This window comes from Urocampus carinirostris, chromosome 7, assembly GCF_059441175.1.
Source record: "Urocampus carinirostris isolate Australia breed hairy pipefish chromosome 7, RoL_Ucar_1.0, whole genome shotgun sequence".
Taxonomy (NCBI): Eukaryota; Metazoa; Chordata; class Actinopteri; order Syngnathiformes; family Syngnathidae; genus Urocampus; species Urocampus carinirostris.
Window position 1 is genome coordinate 16,933,444 of NC_142355.1, and position 16,281 is coordinate 16,949,724.

The 16,281-nt window shown below is 41.8% G+C and overlaps 1 protein-coding gene across 7 annotated transcripts in view; it reads left to right on the forward strand.

Moving 5' to 3' along the window:
* tdrd12 (tudor domain containing 12) overlaps positions 1-16,281 on the forward strand; it is a 33,858-nt gene that overhangs the window by 12,189 nt on the left and 5,388 nt on the right. For 4 of the 7 annotated variants that reach the window (XM_088339922.1, XM_088339921.1, XM_088339919.1 and 1 more), the window contains 22 exons: positions 23-82; positions 221-290; positions 395-502; positions 816-998; positions 1,079-1,232; positions 1,461-1,588; positions 1,765-1,956; positions 2,023-2,151; positions 2,661-2,778; positions 3,257-3,396; positions 3,471-3,700; positions 4,388-4,469; positions 4,980-5,161; positions 5,345-5,552; positions 5,862-5,954; positions 6,024-6,172; positions 6,256-6,435; positions 6,508-6,572; positions 6,644-6,710; positions 7,541-7,654; positions 10,637-10,790; positions 10,873-10,936. In XM_088339922.1, coding sequence (XP_088196048.1) covers positions 23-82; positions 221-290; positions 395-502; positions 816-998; positions 1,079-1,232; positions 1,461-1,588; positions 1,765-1,956; positions 2,023-2,151; positions 2,661-2,778; positions 3,257-3,396; positions 3,471-3,700; positions 4,388-4,469; positions 4,980-5,161; positions 5,345-5,552; positions 5,862-5,954; positions 6,024-6,172; positions 6,256-6,435; positions 6,508-6,572; positions 6,644-6,710; positions 7,541-7,654; positions 10,637-10,790; positions 10,873-10,936 — 2,870 coding nt within the window. Of the gene's footprint in view, positions 1-22; positions 83-220; positions 291-394; positions 503-815; positions 999-1,078; positions 1,233-1,460; positions 1,589-1,764; positions 1,957-2,022; positions 2,152-2,660; positions 2,779-3,256; positions 3,397-3,470; positions 3,701-4,387; positions 4,470-4,979; positions 5,162-5,344; positions 5,553-5,861; positions 5,955-6,023; positions 6,173-6,255; positions 6,436-6,507; positions 6,573-6,643; positions 6,711-7,540; positions 7,655-10,636; positions 10,791-10,872; positions 10,937-16,281 lie in introns of those variants that run through there. The other 3 variants (XM_088339924.1, XM_088339923.1, XM_088339926.1) reach the window with 3 other exon arrangements.

Sequence of the window (16,281 nt, forward strand, 5' to 3'; positions counted from 1 at the left end):
AGTTTTTGTGTGCATTTTCCAGCACACAGTCTCCCTCAAAGTCAGACATGAAGAGGAGCAGCAGAAACTCTTCATGCTTAAGGTCTTACAGACTATCCATTATAAAATTCCGTGGAAGTATCAAAAATCATTGTTCAAATGAGTATTATGTTGCTCTGTGCCAAAAGTTTGCCACACTGATTTTTGTGTAAACCCTATCATTTCTCTTTGCTGTTTGGAGACTTTTGGAGTGGTTAAACCCACAGCTTGTGAATTTCAAGTCTGATGATGATGCTGACCAAGATGACCCGGTAGGCTTACTTAAAATTGATATATCGTGTAGTCTGCATCAAAGTCAATGTGACTAGAATAAAGGATAGTCATGAGGGCTAAAGTGATGTTACTTTGTTCCAAGGTGCTTGCTAGCCTTCCCAAGACTGATGGCGTTCTGGTGCACTCAGTTGTCCCGATGGAGCCATGCTGCAGCCTGGATGACGCCCCCATAACCGAGAATCTTCGAAGGGTACACAGTATTATGCTTTATAGAGCTACAGCTTACATGAAGGCACAAAACATTCACGATTCTTTTATCGGTTTCTTTAGGCTTTCCTCTGCAAAATATGCGTACCTTAGTTCAAATTTTTACCTAAATGATTGTAGTTCCATCGTTCTTTAAGCATAGGTAATTGAAGAGTTTTAGCTTTTTTGTCATTCTTTTAACTGGTAAAATACAAAGTGCCTTTCAATTGTTTTTCAATTGCATGATTTTCTGAATAATATTGGAACCTTTATAATTTAATTGTTTATTGCTTATATTGTTTCTGGTCTGTGTCCAGACATTGCAGAGGGAGCAGGTCTTTCTGTCTGCCACAGATCTTAGGAGTTGGCCCTTTTTGAGTCGAGGAGAAAACACCATGATCATCTCGCACAATGCTGACAGGCCACAAAGCTACCTGGCACCTTTTCTAAGTCATTTACTACTTAGCACTATCTTCACCGTCCCTTCCTCCAGAGCTGGCGTAAGTGCATGTCGTAATTTCATAGATAGCATCACCTCAAAAAGAAAAAACACAACAGATGGTGTGTTCTGTACATGTAGCCTATTGCACTGGTGCTTTGTCCTGGGTGGGAGAAGGTGCAGTTGGTCTATGAGCTTCTAAAGGAGATGAAAGATATCCGGCGCCTCAATCCAACCAGTGTTCTGATCGGTGGTGCTAAAGATGAGGCCAAGAGTGTCAAGATTCCTGAAGATTGTAAGTTGCTAGACTGTGGTTGTTATAATTTCCGCAAAGCCAGATCCTGCAATTCAAATAAACAATTACACATTAGTGGAGTGTCCTCCTGAACACCTAGAACCACATACACAAGTACTGTCCCTCTCTGTTGGATTATACTAGTGTCGAGTTAGTACCCGTGCTTTTACTCCAGCATATCTGTTACATGTTTTTTCTTCCCTATTTTTTATTTCCTATTTTGTGTAGGCTTACTGCTTGTTACTACTCCCTTCAGCCTGGTTCGTCTGCTAACATGTCACTGCTTTCTGTTCCTGCGTTTGAGCCACCTTGTATTGGATGAGGCTGACCAGCTGCTCACGCTGGCTCCTAACCAGGTGACACCTTGGTGGTGATGGTTTCTCTGGTTTTTAACCCATGGGATCAAAAAAACATTTCATATGACACATTTTAATACAATGGCTTCTTGCTACCAATCAGTGACATGCCATTGTATTCATAGAAGTTTACAGCTCTGCACTTAAAGAATCCTTGCATCCTTCTCCGTTATTAGATGGAGACTGTTTTGCAACATTTTCAGAAGGTCACGTCCCATCAGGAAATGTCATCATTTCCACAGCAGCTAGTCATTGTGGCAAAGCGGTGGATGACTGGCATGGAGACTTTGGTGGCTAAGCACATGCCCAACGCTTGTGTCATCATAGCAGCCCCCGAAGAAGCAGCGCTGTATGGAAATGTGCAGCAGGTCACTGCAAAATAACATGGACCCTGTAATTAGGCTAATAATGATGTGCATATCTTTCTGTCACAGCTTGTTCTAATGACTTTGGAGAGCGGCAAGATTTCTAAACTGCTGAGCGCCTTAGATTTCCGCCCTGAAGTGGGCCAGAAGACTCTCATAATTTGCAACTCCATTGCGGAGATAGAAGATGTTCACCAGGTGACTAGTACCGATGAGTGTGTAGTGATGGATTGTTGGACAATTTCTTAAATTCATGTCTTACATCACTTACATCTGGATGTTCTTTTCCCTCCAAATACAGTTTTTTCTCCTTGCTCATTTAGTTGTAATTCTAACTGCATCTACTAACCTGGTTTACAAATGCATAATCAGTGTTGAAAGCTGCACTGAACACAGGCAAAAACACTTTGCCTTTCTAAATAGTGGGAAAGAAGTGAAATTTGCCAATTATACAGACATCAGATTTCTTTCCAAGATATAAATACATACAGTATTTTTTTCCTGTCATGTTGCTTTGCTTGTAATAGAGGGGTGGTAAAACAAGTTGTCAAGAAAGTGCTTTAACTTTGTACTGAGACACAGAAATATTATACAAAAGGAACAAAAATAATTAGCTTTCTTTATAAGCTACGATAGGAAATTCAGTTGAAGTCCGACTTAAGTGTGAAAGCGAGATTTTAAGATATTGTTGTCTTGTCTCCAAATAGGCTGTGAGTAGTAAATCAGTGTTCTGTTTGAAGATTCATAAGGCTTTAATGCACACCTTGGAGTTTGTAATACAACAATGGGACAGAAGCATCGGCTCTGGCACTCAAGTGATTCTAGGTAAAGTACGGCGCACAATGCTTATTATAGCTTCACCATTAGTCCCCTTTCATTTGTAATAAAGATGTTTTGCCCCCAGTGGTTGTTTTTCTATTACAATGTTTTTTGCTGTGTGGTTTTTCTGCAGCTGGGTTTCTTTAGGTTTTCCTCTGCAAATTATGGAGGTGGTTATTACAATCTGAACTTTGCTGATGGGTGTAATGTATCACTGTCTTCTGATTGTCTGAAAGATCTAAAAATTCCTTGATGTGGGTAAAAACGGCACAGCATTTTACTTTTTTTGTAACTTGTGAGACTCAGAACTGATGGATGCCTCTAGCAAGTTACAAAAATAGCACAAACACAGTATTTATCAAACAGCCTTGAGATCATTATAAATTTATTATTATTATAAATATTTTTTTAATAAAAGGAAACTAAAGGGAAAAGTCAGCAGTGATGCTAACTCTGAACACAGTACTGTTCTGGTTTCCTGTAGTCACCGCCAGCGAATACCTGAGGTGTTTAGGGCTGACAGATGCCACCTGTGTGGTCCACTTTGGATTCCCAAGTTCACGCAAAACCTTTGGAGGCCGACTCTTATGCATGAGTAGAAACTTCAGAAATTTCACACACCATGTAATATCAAGGCCAGGTCTTGTAGATCTTGATCAGATATGGCTCTAACTTTCATCTTTGCTTTCTTTCACAAGCCTTCCCCCCAAGGTTGGACGGCAAATGTCCCCCAAGTCTGCAAGTCCTTGTTGCTAGTCTCTGAGAAGAATGCACAGCACATTGGTGGCCTGGTGCGCTACCTCAGTCGAAGCCGAGCCCTGCTCCCCACAGAGCTACTGTCTTTCTCAGAGGCAGCCAACATAGCCCAAGAGGAGCAGAAGACCGAGCGGCCACTCTGTCATTACTTCAAGAGCTTTGGAGTGTGCAGGTTTAAAGCCACCAAACTAGATTCAGTGTGAAGATTAAACCCTAAACTCTTAAAAGTTAACAACATAGCCTAATAATAATAATAATAATAATAATTAATGATGAAAAACCTTAATAGTTTAAGACTGATGAACCTTTCTTCCCAGAACACAGCAGTGTCACAACTTATATCAATATAACAGAACCACAGCAATATCACTGGCCCAAGAGATTAATTTTGTATTAATTATGCATACATAGTTAGAAAAATATTTAAAATAACATTTGCAGCTGCAACAGACATAAAAACCTTTAAACTTACTAAATCGATAAATGGGAAATGATCTGCATTTATATTAGTCTTTTCAACATTCATTTTCAGAAGTTCCCTCTTTATGATGGCAAATTTATACTTGGGGCTAGCCTTATAAATAGAAGAGTTTACTATATTCCTCAATCCTAATTATTTTTTTAGCAACATAAAACATGGAAACTCAGACAAAATGTTCAAGCATAACATAAACATAAACGGTGAAACGCAATAGATAGACGAGAGGAAGTTTGCACTACTGTTATGCAAAATACTCGCACAGCTCACACATGAGGGAGCCTTACATATCACAAAATATAACTTATGTTTAAAGTTCATGCCCAAATTTCCTTTTTAAAAGTTTATTTTCAGTAGTTTTATCTGTGTTTATATGTTCAGGTTCCGTGCTGTTTGTCCTGACCGCCATAGAGTCATCCCTCAGCTGGATCAATCTGATCTTCCCGCCTCCGGACTCATAGAGGTCACCATACCATAACTTTACATGGGGTGTTGGGAGTAAAGTCAATGCAATACAACTGTGATGACTTGAGAAAGACTCAAGGCAAAAGTTTTAGAATTGAACTTAAATTTGGATTTGAAGCATCACTTGATAACAGACCCTTGATTGTCATTAGTGTTGTATGCATGGTTTGATGACAATTCTTTAAGCTAACATGTCAATATGGTTACATGCTGTACATGGCATCACCATAATCAAATTATGTATCAGTCCATTAGACTCTTGTCATTCAGAGTAGCCAATAGTTACAATGATATTCGGTAAGAAAATTGCAAAATATATTTTTCTAGAACTAACTGTGGGGCTTCAATGACGACATTATGGTGAATAGCCCCAAACAAACTCGAAAATCACGGAATATAAAAAAAATTGATTATAAATATTGAACTTTTAATATGGCGTAAACATGTCCAACGATAAAGAGCATGAACTGAATACTAGCTACTGTATTGATTCATGATTTGTGTGCAGGTTTTGCCTCTTCATATAAAGACTGCGTCAGTCTTCTATGGTCGTATAATCCATAAAGAGGACAATGTCTTTCAAAGCATGATGGCTGGCATAACATCTTATTATGCTAAACACAAGCTGTGTCCAGAGGAGGTTCTACAGGGACAGTTGTATGCTGTGGAGGAAAACCACAATTTCCACAGGTCTTGTTTTTGCTATACTTGCATAATTCTTTGAGAAAGGATCATATTGTTGACCCAATAATGAAAGGTGATCATTACCGTAAAAGGGAACCCCCCCCGAAATCTTTGATCTACTTTCAATTTTTAGTTCATGCCAAGTGGCTTTTCAGTGCAATTTCAAGTGTAGTTTCTTTGCTCTTGTAGGATTAGGGTTATGACTGTCCCCGACACCAAAGGCCGAATATTTTTCAGTGTGCTTGTTCGCTACATTGACATCGGAAAAGAGCGAGAAGTCAAATCACACCAGATCCTTCGGCTGCCGGAGGAGTTTCACTCTTTGCCTGATCAAGCAATGGAGATTATCGTGTGCAAGTTGAAGCCAGGTGATTCAGAGGCTGACTGGCATCCGAAGGTACCTGCATCTCTTGTCTCTTTGTCTTAACAAGAGGTTACCTCTGTCATTATGTACCTATAATGGAAGTAAAAGACAGAACTTGCATCTCCACACTCATTCATTTGCACATTAGTTTAATCTACATATATGACACCAGACTGTATCAGCAAGGTATTTAACATGCGATTTACAAGTATCATCTCGTCTTGATAGCAATTCCATAAGTCTAGATTCAATACTGAATGATTAATCTCACGCCAGAGGATGTATTCAACCAAAAATGGAAAGAATGTTAACGTGTTTCTTACTAAATATGAACAACTTCAGGTTACCATAGCCATCAGCCAGAAGATACAAGGTGTTAAGCATCGAGCCAGAGCTGTCCTCACTCTGGGAAAAGCAGTCTTTGTGGATTTTATGGTAATTTCTGGGTGACTAAATGCAACTATGCTGCATTGAAAATCATCTTGATAGTTATGCTTCATGAAGGTTATGGAGAGTCGAGTAGCTGGTATGAAGACTTTGATCAGCGAGTATAATGTCTCCGCTCTGATTTTGAAAACGGGCATGGCAGAACAAAACCCAGATCATTTGGTCCAGCTGCTAAGTCGGGGAAAGACGATCAATGATGCATGTGGGTAAGGGAGCCTATTATCCAGCAGCCCACAATATTCTGAAAGCAACTCTCCTCCAACTCTATGCAACTTTTCGCATCTGTCAGGAAAGTAAATCAATCCAGTGAACCTTTGCTGAATCCTGACTCCTTCAAATTGAGCAACAGCTTCTCCCTTGACAACAAAAATGCTGAAGTCGAGCATAATGACGCCCCAGGACTCGAGCCAAATCCTTTACTTCAGGATGCAGACAAAAAGACCAGCATCTCCATATCTGCAGCTATCAGGTTTCTTTTTCACTTAACAAGGTCAGTGGTCACATGTGTAACAGTACCCTTTCTTCGTAAAACTTATAACAGATCAGAAACTGGTCTTGACATAGCAGCAGCTAACCAAAAGCCTCATCTTCACAACGATGAAGATGGTAACAAAATCATACATTGACATTCTCTATTTAGCAACAGCTGGATTGAAGTTTGCCAATAATGTGTTCAGATGTTCCCGTTGGTGTCGATCAAAGCAACAATGAGCAGTTCTCAGTAGACACTCCGATAACCAAGAGGTACGTCAATACAAATGAGTGATCTTACCATGTTTATGTAGTACTTTTTTTCTTAAATAAAAACAGTAATTTTGGAATTGGCATGTAGCACAAAAATTTATTAATTTAACTTAAGGCCCGGTCACACAGCCTTTCACGGGCGTATCGAGGCTGAATCACAGCCAGAAATTTCTGCCCGTGAAGCAGACGCTGTTGGACGCTTTGAGATCGCGATACAGACGAGATACAGCAGTGCTTTACACGCGGTAAGAAATTCACACGCGGTTGGCCGCGCGAAAAAGTTTTGAGCTGCTCAAAACTTAAGACCACGGGTAACCGCGGGCGGCACACGTGGTACACACGAGGTAAAGACGCGGTACGAACGTGCTAGGACGTGCTACGGCCGCAGCCAAGACGTGGTTACACGTGGGAAGGACGCAAAATTTTAGCGGGTAATCGCGGGTGGAGCACGGTCATAGCACGTTTGTTCTGCGCCTGTATCGCGGTGTTATCACGTGCATTAGGGTGTGTACCGCGTGTAAGCACGGTCAAACGTGATGCAGCCGCGGTTACCCGCGATAAGGACGCGGAACAGTCGCCGGCGTCTGTTTCGCGGGCATACCACGGGTAAACAGCGGGTTTAGCCAATTTTGCACATTTTCCACCGCGTCTGCTTCACGGGCAGAAACTTCTGGCCGTGATTCAGCTGCGATACGCCCGTGAAAGGCTGTGTGACCATGCCTTTAGTGTCATGGAGGAACAATGATTTTTCCTTAAACAAGTGTGGAGGGTAACAAATTTGTTATCTGTGCTTGATTCACACTGAGAATTTATGTCTGGCACACGGTCAGTCTGCACCCTCAGGTCCGCTGGTATCAGACAGCGACGTCATTAAGTGTCACGCTGAAGCTGAGGGACCCGCAGGATCAGCAGTGCAACTTTCACTCCGATCATGCAGTGTACAGGTCTGTTTCGATGGCATCGCCACCCTTGCTCTTTCCTTATGCGCTCTGCTCTTCCTATGGTGGCCAGTGGAGCCTTTTGGACAGAGCTCTGTTCACTGGAGGCAGTGGATACATGTTTAACAAAGCTCATTTTGCTTGAAAGGGTGATCACAGCAGAAAAGGCGTGCTTGATTGCAAGTCGTTTTTGGTTTGGTTTTGCCTCCTTTACATGTCTTTCAAACTACCTGATTATTAGAGTCAGTTTGACCTTTGTGCTGCAGGATATTTATATGTCATGGGCACAGGTTGTTTCAAGAAAAAGACAATTTGCACCCCTGTAAAAAGAAACATGTTGAAATACTACCAAATGCACAATCCTTATAGAGAGAGTTGGGCCTTGTTCAGTTGGATGATTTGCTATTCTATGCCTAAACGTTTTTGTTTTATTTTTATCTTAATTGCATAACACACTTCACCATTTGAAGGATGTATAATTTTGCATTTGCCCTAACTGTTAACATTGTTAAACATGTAATAAGAGGTTCTCAACTTTTCATCTGGACCTGCATTTTCCTGCTGTCACTTAGTTGTATATCCTTTTCAAAAGAAAGTCAAGTGTTTACAAATGTACAAAAACCTACAAAACATTAAAGTAAGGAACAGCATAGCCAAAAGCCAGTTTTTATGATACTAAAAAGTTAAAACATCTTTTTTTTAAGGCAAGTTCGTCCACATTTTTTAATGCAAAGCAGAGTCCTGCTCCCCATTTTCACGTTACAAAATATTTGTGTTTAAAAAGTCTTGGCCATGAAAATTTAAAATTTCAATTGAAAAAACGGGGGCATCAGTTATAATTCTTGTGGCACAAGTTTGTTATGTGCACAATTTATAACCTTAAAAAGTTCTATTGTTTGTGTCCTCTAACATTAGTTCTGTCTGATATTCATCAGGACAAGAAATTTGGCATTTACCTCTAAGAGTAATGAAAATGACGCAATTGACATTGTGTGTTTTAAACATAAATATTTGGATGGATAAAATGAAGCATTCCAAACGGAATGAAGATTTATATTATCACTTTAACTTTATATCAATTCCAACAATGTTATATTTGAATTTTTTGAAAGCCACAGTGTCACACCTGAGGTCCACTGGAGATTTTTCTCTAATAGCTGAAACAAGCATAATGGCCCAACGTTGCTGGAGATTCTACTTGAAGATTTTTTGGGCCGTGGTTTGTTTAAAAAAGCACCAAAGAGCTATTAGGTAGTGCGAAAGAGCAGTATGACCTCATACAGCTCCAGACAAACTTGTTGTTCTGGATTTTACTGACATAAAACCTAGCTAAAGACACTTCCAGTGGCCTAAAGTACTACCGTTAAAATTTTCACAGAAATCAGTCCAGTCGTTTTGTATCTTATGATCCACACACACACACACACACACACACACACTCGAATTGGGATCTATATATTAGTCTAGAAGTCCAGACTTGATAGATAGCGCTATATAGTACTGTATCTATAATAAAGGTTACAGGCCCCTCATCTTTTAGGTGGGAGACCTTACACAATTGGTGGTTGAGTAAATACTTTTTTCCTCCCAGTGTATTTTTTTAACGGACCCATATGCTATTCATGTTGTCCTTTAGCCAATGGCACTCACTGTCTCTGAGCTAAATAAATCTGAGGCAATATCCTGGGAGCAGCTGATATGTTTAAAAGATCTTGGGGAAAAAAAGTCTAGCTCATTTTGCACGTTACTTAGATTTCTCATTCATGACCGCTTGTTCATATGCTACCATACGAAAAGATAATTATACAAATACTTCCTCTGTATCCAGCACTGCACCACGGCGGCGCAGTGGTTAGAGCGTGTGCGGCACAGTTCTGAGGTCATGAGATCGAACCTCCTGTGTGGAGTTTTCATGTTCTCCCCGTGCTTGCATGGGTTTCCTTCAGGCACTCCGGTTTCCTCCCACATTCCAAAAACATGCATGTTAGGTTGATTGGCCGGTCCTAATTGTTTCTAAGTGTGAATGAGCGAGTGAATTGTCTGTCCCGTTGTACCCTGCGATTGGCTGGCAACCAGTTCAAGGTGTCCCCTGCCCACAGCCCAAAGATAGCTGAGATGGGCTCCAGCACCTTCGCGACGCTACTGAGGATAAGTGGTGCAGATAATCTATGTAACACATTATCTATAACAGTATAAATGACCATTTGATACAGTGACTTTTGTCTTAAAATCACCGAGCATATAAAGAGCAAGCAGATTTCAGCATTTGTACGGGTGCTTGACATATTTGAAACTGCTTGAATTTTAATGTGTTTTCAAGGATTAAAAAGTACTTGGTTTTTGGGTAAAGTGCTTGTAAATGCTTGAAATTGTTTCACAGCAAGTGTGCTTGAAATGACGCCAACACCACTCACTAGAGGTTTCGCTTGCCATTGCGATTCGTATTCCTTTGTGATTAGTTTGTATGGCATTGTCTGATGAAGCTTCATTGCTCCCTACGCGTCCCACTGATAAGGACAGGTGCATGCTACACTTTTATAGGGCACTATGAAAATGTGTATTAGTGCAAAGAATACGTCCCAATTATGGCCATGCAAAAAGTTAAGGTAGCCTTTCCCAGTGGTAAATTGTAATGCAAAGAAACTCCTACAACTGTAAATGTTAGCTACTTATTACCGTCATTTTACCAGGCACTTATAAAAGGAGAGATTTGTCTCAAAAAAATGTACACAAGTATTGTTCATGTCCACTAATATATTAATGATTTACTTAAAAATGTATGTCTTGATAAATGCACAGGCAATATTAAAAATCACAGATATATTTGTGGATAGGCAAAATACATGATTAATTTTTCTTTAAACGGTACTGGAGAAATTGAAAAATTGGCTTAAAAATCCTTATAAAGTGCTTAAATGTAGCCATGAAAAAGGTGTGTGAACCTTGAGAGTACATTATAGGTTTCTATGCATGTGCATGTATTTTCAGTTGCGTTGTGGACGACCGGCGATACGGAGTGGATCTGGATCTTCACGCAGCCGTGTTGCCCGAACAGTGCTGCTGGCTGCTGAAGTCCAACGAGCCCGTTCTCACACTGGTCAAACGAGAGTGCGGTTACTGGCCCAAGCTTCTCAGGAGCAAGGTGCTCATCAATTGAACTCCTTGCATCAGCATCTCAAAGACTTTAAGGCCATCAGACATGTTTCGTTTCTTTGTTCACGCAGAATATTTTCGTGAGTTACGACTTGGAGCATCTGGAGGAGGAAGATGATGACATCCCATCATTTCGTAAGAACATTAAAAATACATTAAAGTTGGCCACAGTGCAATACCTGAAAATTGCAAAAAACAGTCACCTACCAAAATCTGAAAAAAAAAAAAAAAAATTAAATAAATGCGTTTCTGCCTCATATTCTGTCACTCAACAAATAATATACTGTGCCTAGCACAAGTATTGTCTCCTAAAACTTTTTAGTCATGTTGCCACATTTCAGGCTTTAAAATTAAAGGTACATCGTGTAATATTTGACCACTAGATGGCACTGTAGTTTAATGTGAATGATAACCAGTGTAAAATGAGCACAGCGTAGCAACAAGATGCCAGACAAACATGGCGTCGAGTACTAGGTATGGTTTCCACTATGTAAAAGAAATTCAAATTTCTCGACCCATTGATATTTATAAAAATAAACATTGGTATGATAGTTCATGTATATTTGTCTATACAAATCAAGGTTTTTTTAATGACATTTTTTTGTACCATTAGAGGCACTAAATATTACACGCTTTACCTTTAAAGCTAGAAAAAGTGAATATTTTGACAACGTGCTACACAACCGTGACGTGGATTAAATTATTCCTATATTTGTCACGGGAGCGTGGTGGCGTGGAAGGTGACCGGACCAGAACGGAGGCAGGAGGCATGAAGGGAGAACTCAAATGCGTTGACGATCCATAGGTTTTATTTAATAAAATAAAAGTCGCCCAATACTCCGAGGCAAAACAGAACAATACAGAGTTCCTCCGGCACGAACTCAACAGGACAAGGCATAACAGACTAAAACAGGACAAGGCATAACAGACCGGGATTGTGAATAATGAGTAATGAACCAGCACCCGCCAAACCCAAAATCCAGCCTTAAATAGCAGAACAGCAATCAGCTGATCTGCTTCAGCTTGAGTTCGGGGGCGTGGCATACTGGTCGTCATGGCGACCGTGACAGAGCCCCCCTCTTAAGGGACAGCTCCCGAGGTCCCAAAAAAGAAAAAATTACTACCTCGCGCCCCGGAATGTTGACGATCGCGATTGGGGCAACCCTGCTCCCTCCTCCGAACACGCAGGAACGGGGAGAGGCAGGCGCCATCTGCGTCGGGCGGATCGGAATTGGCGCGCGGCAGGGGGGGTCTGGTGGCCAACTGGACAGGGGATGACAGACAGGCAGAACCGACGAGAACAGGACAGATAAACAGGACAGGCAAAATCAGAACAGATAAACAGGACAGGCCGATGCAGAAGAGTCGCACTCAGGACAGGCCGATGCAGAAGAGTCGCACTCAGGACAGGCCGATGCAGAAGAGTCGCACTCAGGACAGGCCGATGCAGAAGAGTCGCACTCAGGACAGGCCGATGCAGAAGAGTCGCACTCAGGACAGGCCGATGCAGAAGAGTCGCACTCAGGACAGGCCGATGCAGAAGAGTCGCACTCAGGACAGGCCGATGCAGAAGAGTCGCACTCAGGTCAGGCCGATGCAGAAGAGTCGCACTCAGGTCAGGCCGATGCAGAAGAGTCGCACTCAGGTCAGGCCGATGCAGAAGAGTCGCACTCAGGTCAGGCCGATGCAGAAGAGTCGCACTCAGGTCAGGCCGATGCAGAAGAGTCGCACTCAGGTCAGGCCGATGCAGAAGAGTCGCACTCAGGTCAGGCCGATGCAGAAGAGTCGCACTCAGGTCAGGCCGATGCAGAAGAGTCGCACTCAGGTCAGGCCGATGCAGAAGAGTCGCACTCAGGTCAGGCCGATGCAGAAGAGTCGCACTCAGGTCAGGCCGATGCAGAAGAGTCGCACTCAGGGGGGTCAGATTCAGAAGAGTCGCACTCAGGGGGGTCAGATTCAGAAGAGTCGCACTCAGGGGGGTCAGATTCAGAAGTGGCGATTCAGACAGGACAGGCGGAATCAGAACAGGCAAGACATGAGAGGGTCAAAATCAAAACAGGCAAGACATGAGAGGGTCAAAATCAAAAGAGACAAGACATAAGAGAGTCAAAATCAGAACAGACAAGACATGAGAGAGTCAAAATCAGAACAGACAAGACATGAGAGAGTCAAAATCAGAACAGACAAGACATGAGAGAGTCAAAATCAGAACCGGCAAAACAGGAGGAGCGGAGTCGGGCTGGCAGGCAGCGGAGTCGGCCCGACGGGCAGCGGAGTCGGAGTCGGCCCGACGGGCAGCGGAGTCGGAGTCGGCCCGACGGGCAGCAGAGTCGGAGTCGGGCTGGCACGCAGGGGAGACGGAATAGCAGGCAATCGGCACGGGAGTCGGGCAGGCAGGCATGAGAGTCGAACAGGCAGGCGTCAATTCTTCCCGGTACCCCATTCGAGGCACAGCAAGGGCCACGACGGGCGGGGCCGTGGTTCGAACGGGCAGGGAAGGCCAACTCAGTAGGCGCCTGCCGAACTGCGCTCTCCAGCTCTCCCAAGTCGCGCTGGGATCGTTCGCTGAGTTCTATTTGTTGGCTGGTTCATTCTGTCACGGGAGCGTGGTGGCGTGGAAGGTGACCGGACCAGAACGGAGGCAGGAGGCATGAAGGGAGAACTCAAATGCGTTGACGATCCATAGGTTTTATTTAATAAAATAAAAGTCGCCCAATACTCCGAGGCAAAACAGAACAATACAGAGTTCCTCCGGCACGAACTCAACAGGACAAGGCATAACAGACTAAAACAGGACAAGGCATAACAGACCGGGATTGTGAATAATGAGTAATGAACCAGCACCCGCCAAACCCAAAATCCAGCCTTAAATAGCAGAACAGCAATCAGCTGATCTGCTTCAGCTTGAGTTCGGGGGCGTGGCATACTGGTCGTCATGGCGACCGTGACAATATTTTATATAATATTTACAATGAAAAAAACTGAAAGGTAGTTGTTGCAAAAGTATTGGTCCCCTGTTCTATCAGCTCAGCCAACTGACTCCAGAAGTTCCCCGATGACTTCTGTATGATCTAATTTTGAATTGAATGACTAACAATGACCGTTGTGTCATTAAGTCTCAGTTCGAATGCACCAGAACTGACAGCATTATGAAAGCATTATGAAGACCTGGGAACACTTTAGGCAGGTCTGGGATGAAGTTGTGGAAAATTCAAAGCAGGAATGGGATACAAGAAGATGTCGCAACATTTACACATCTCCCAGAGCACTGTGCAAGCAATTATATCAAAATGGAGCTGTCATAAAATGACTGCAAACTTGCCAAGACCTGGCTGTCCGTCTAACCAATGGTCTGGAACCTTTTTGACCCAAAATGCCTTAAAAGCATGATATTTTTTTATTTTTTGAGAGAGAGAGACAGACCATATTTTAAGACAAATTTCAACTAAACCACCAAACCCGCTCTCAGACAAGAGGAAATTATTCACCTCATTTTATTTCACTGTGCGATTTTAGATGATAAAATCTATGAAATCATGATAATGCCAGAGCTCATGTCCCATATCAATATAAATCAACCACTTAAAAAGTTACTTGAAGAGTGTGGAGGCTCATTTTTGTCCTGAATAATGGTTTGAAAACAAGGTGCAAGCAAAGTTTTTATTAGTAAAAATGTCACAAAATAATGCAAAAGAGGATACCAACATATTTACCTTCAGTGCAGACGTTGCTGGGTGAGGAGAAAAAGTGCGCACGCCCTGTGCATAGCTCCGCCCATTCTTACCGCTTACCCAATCAAATTGCTCTAGGTGCTTTGCTAGACCTTTTGGGCAAAAGTTTCTTCTGTGCTTTTTATCATAAAGTGTCTTAACATTGATAATGGATTTTTTATTGAGCTTCTATTTAAAATATTAGAGATTTACAGCCACAACTGTGTCTGTTGGTGTGACACTTTAACTGTAAACTGTCGTTAAAATTGCGTCCTATATACACTGGACCGAACCATAGTCTCAGCTTTGCATGTGCAATTATTGGTGCTGCATGTATCAACATTTTAAGTGGTTGCACAAGTTGTATTTTATTTCCGAGCCATTTGTTCTCATGAAAAAGCCATATATAGCTTGCTTGCCATAGGTTCTCAACCCCTCTTCTAAACCTTAAGCCCAGACAAAAAAATAATCAGAGAAGCAACCAAAAGGGCTGTGATCACATTGAATGGCCTGCAGGTGTATACATCGAGGTGGGACAAAATGTACATACGACAACTATTAGTCTGCCCTTTATGGGAGAGTGGAAAGAAGTAAGCACTTTATGAAAAAATACCATAAAAAGGCCCGTTGCAAGAAGCCACATAGAAGACGCAAATAACATTTGGAGCAATGTGCTTGGTCGGATGAGACCAAAATTCAACTTTATGAGCTAAATACAAAGCATTACGTTTGGCGTAAAAGTAACACTGCACATCACTCTGAAATGACCCTCCCGATGGTTAAAAATAGTGGTGGCGGCATCGTGCTCTGAGGCTGCTTTTCTTCTGAAGGGACTGTAAAGATCTTGAGATTTGATGGGAAGATTGATGGAGACAAATCCAGGGCTATCAGTTAGAATCTGCAGGAGACCTGTGAATTTGGTGCAGAGTCACCTTCCAACATAAAAATAAAGCAACATCTACAATGGAATAGTTAACAACTCGTAATATAAAGGTGTTAAGAATGGCCAAGCTTAAGTACAGACTTCAATCTTCTAGAGTATTTGTAGAAAGATCTGAAAAATGCCGTGCACAAACGATAGCCATCAAATCTTTTAAGAACTCGAGCTTTTGTGTTTGGAAGAATTGACAAATATTTGTTTCAAGATGTGTAAAACGTATAGAGACATACCCAAAAAGACTTGTGGCTGTGGTTGCAACAGAAGGAGGTACAAATTATTAATTCAAAGGGAGGCAATACACCTACTTTTCAATTGTTTCACTTGTTCCCATAATATGGAATATTGAATCACGGTTCATGGATCCCCTCACAGCTCAGGTCGTAGGGACACCTTCCTGTAGTGTGTCTTGGGCAAGTACAGCCTGGCGGCACCAATAACCTCTCCAAGCTGTTTTTTTAGGTAGTACTGGAATGAAATGGGTAGGACTGGTTTCCATTGATACCGGTCGCTGGAAAAGCCCCCCTGATCCGGCTCAAAATTATGAATACATGTGTATTTTTTTCACGAAGGTTCTCACATGTTGTTGATTTTTAGAAAATATTTATGGATTTTTAAAAAATCTCTAAGTTTGAAGCCTGAAATACGGCAATGTGGCAAAAAGTTACAAGGGGAGTCAATAATTTTGCAAGGCACTATATGTACACATATATATGTATATATATATATATATATATATATATATATATATCTATAATATGTGTGTGCGTTTGTGTGTGTATACATATGCATGTGTGTGTGTATACATATGTGTGTGTGTGTGTTTGTATACA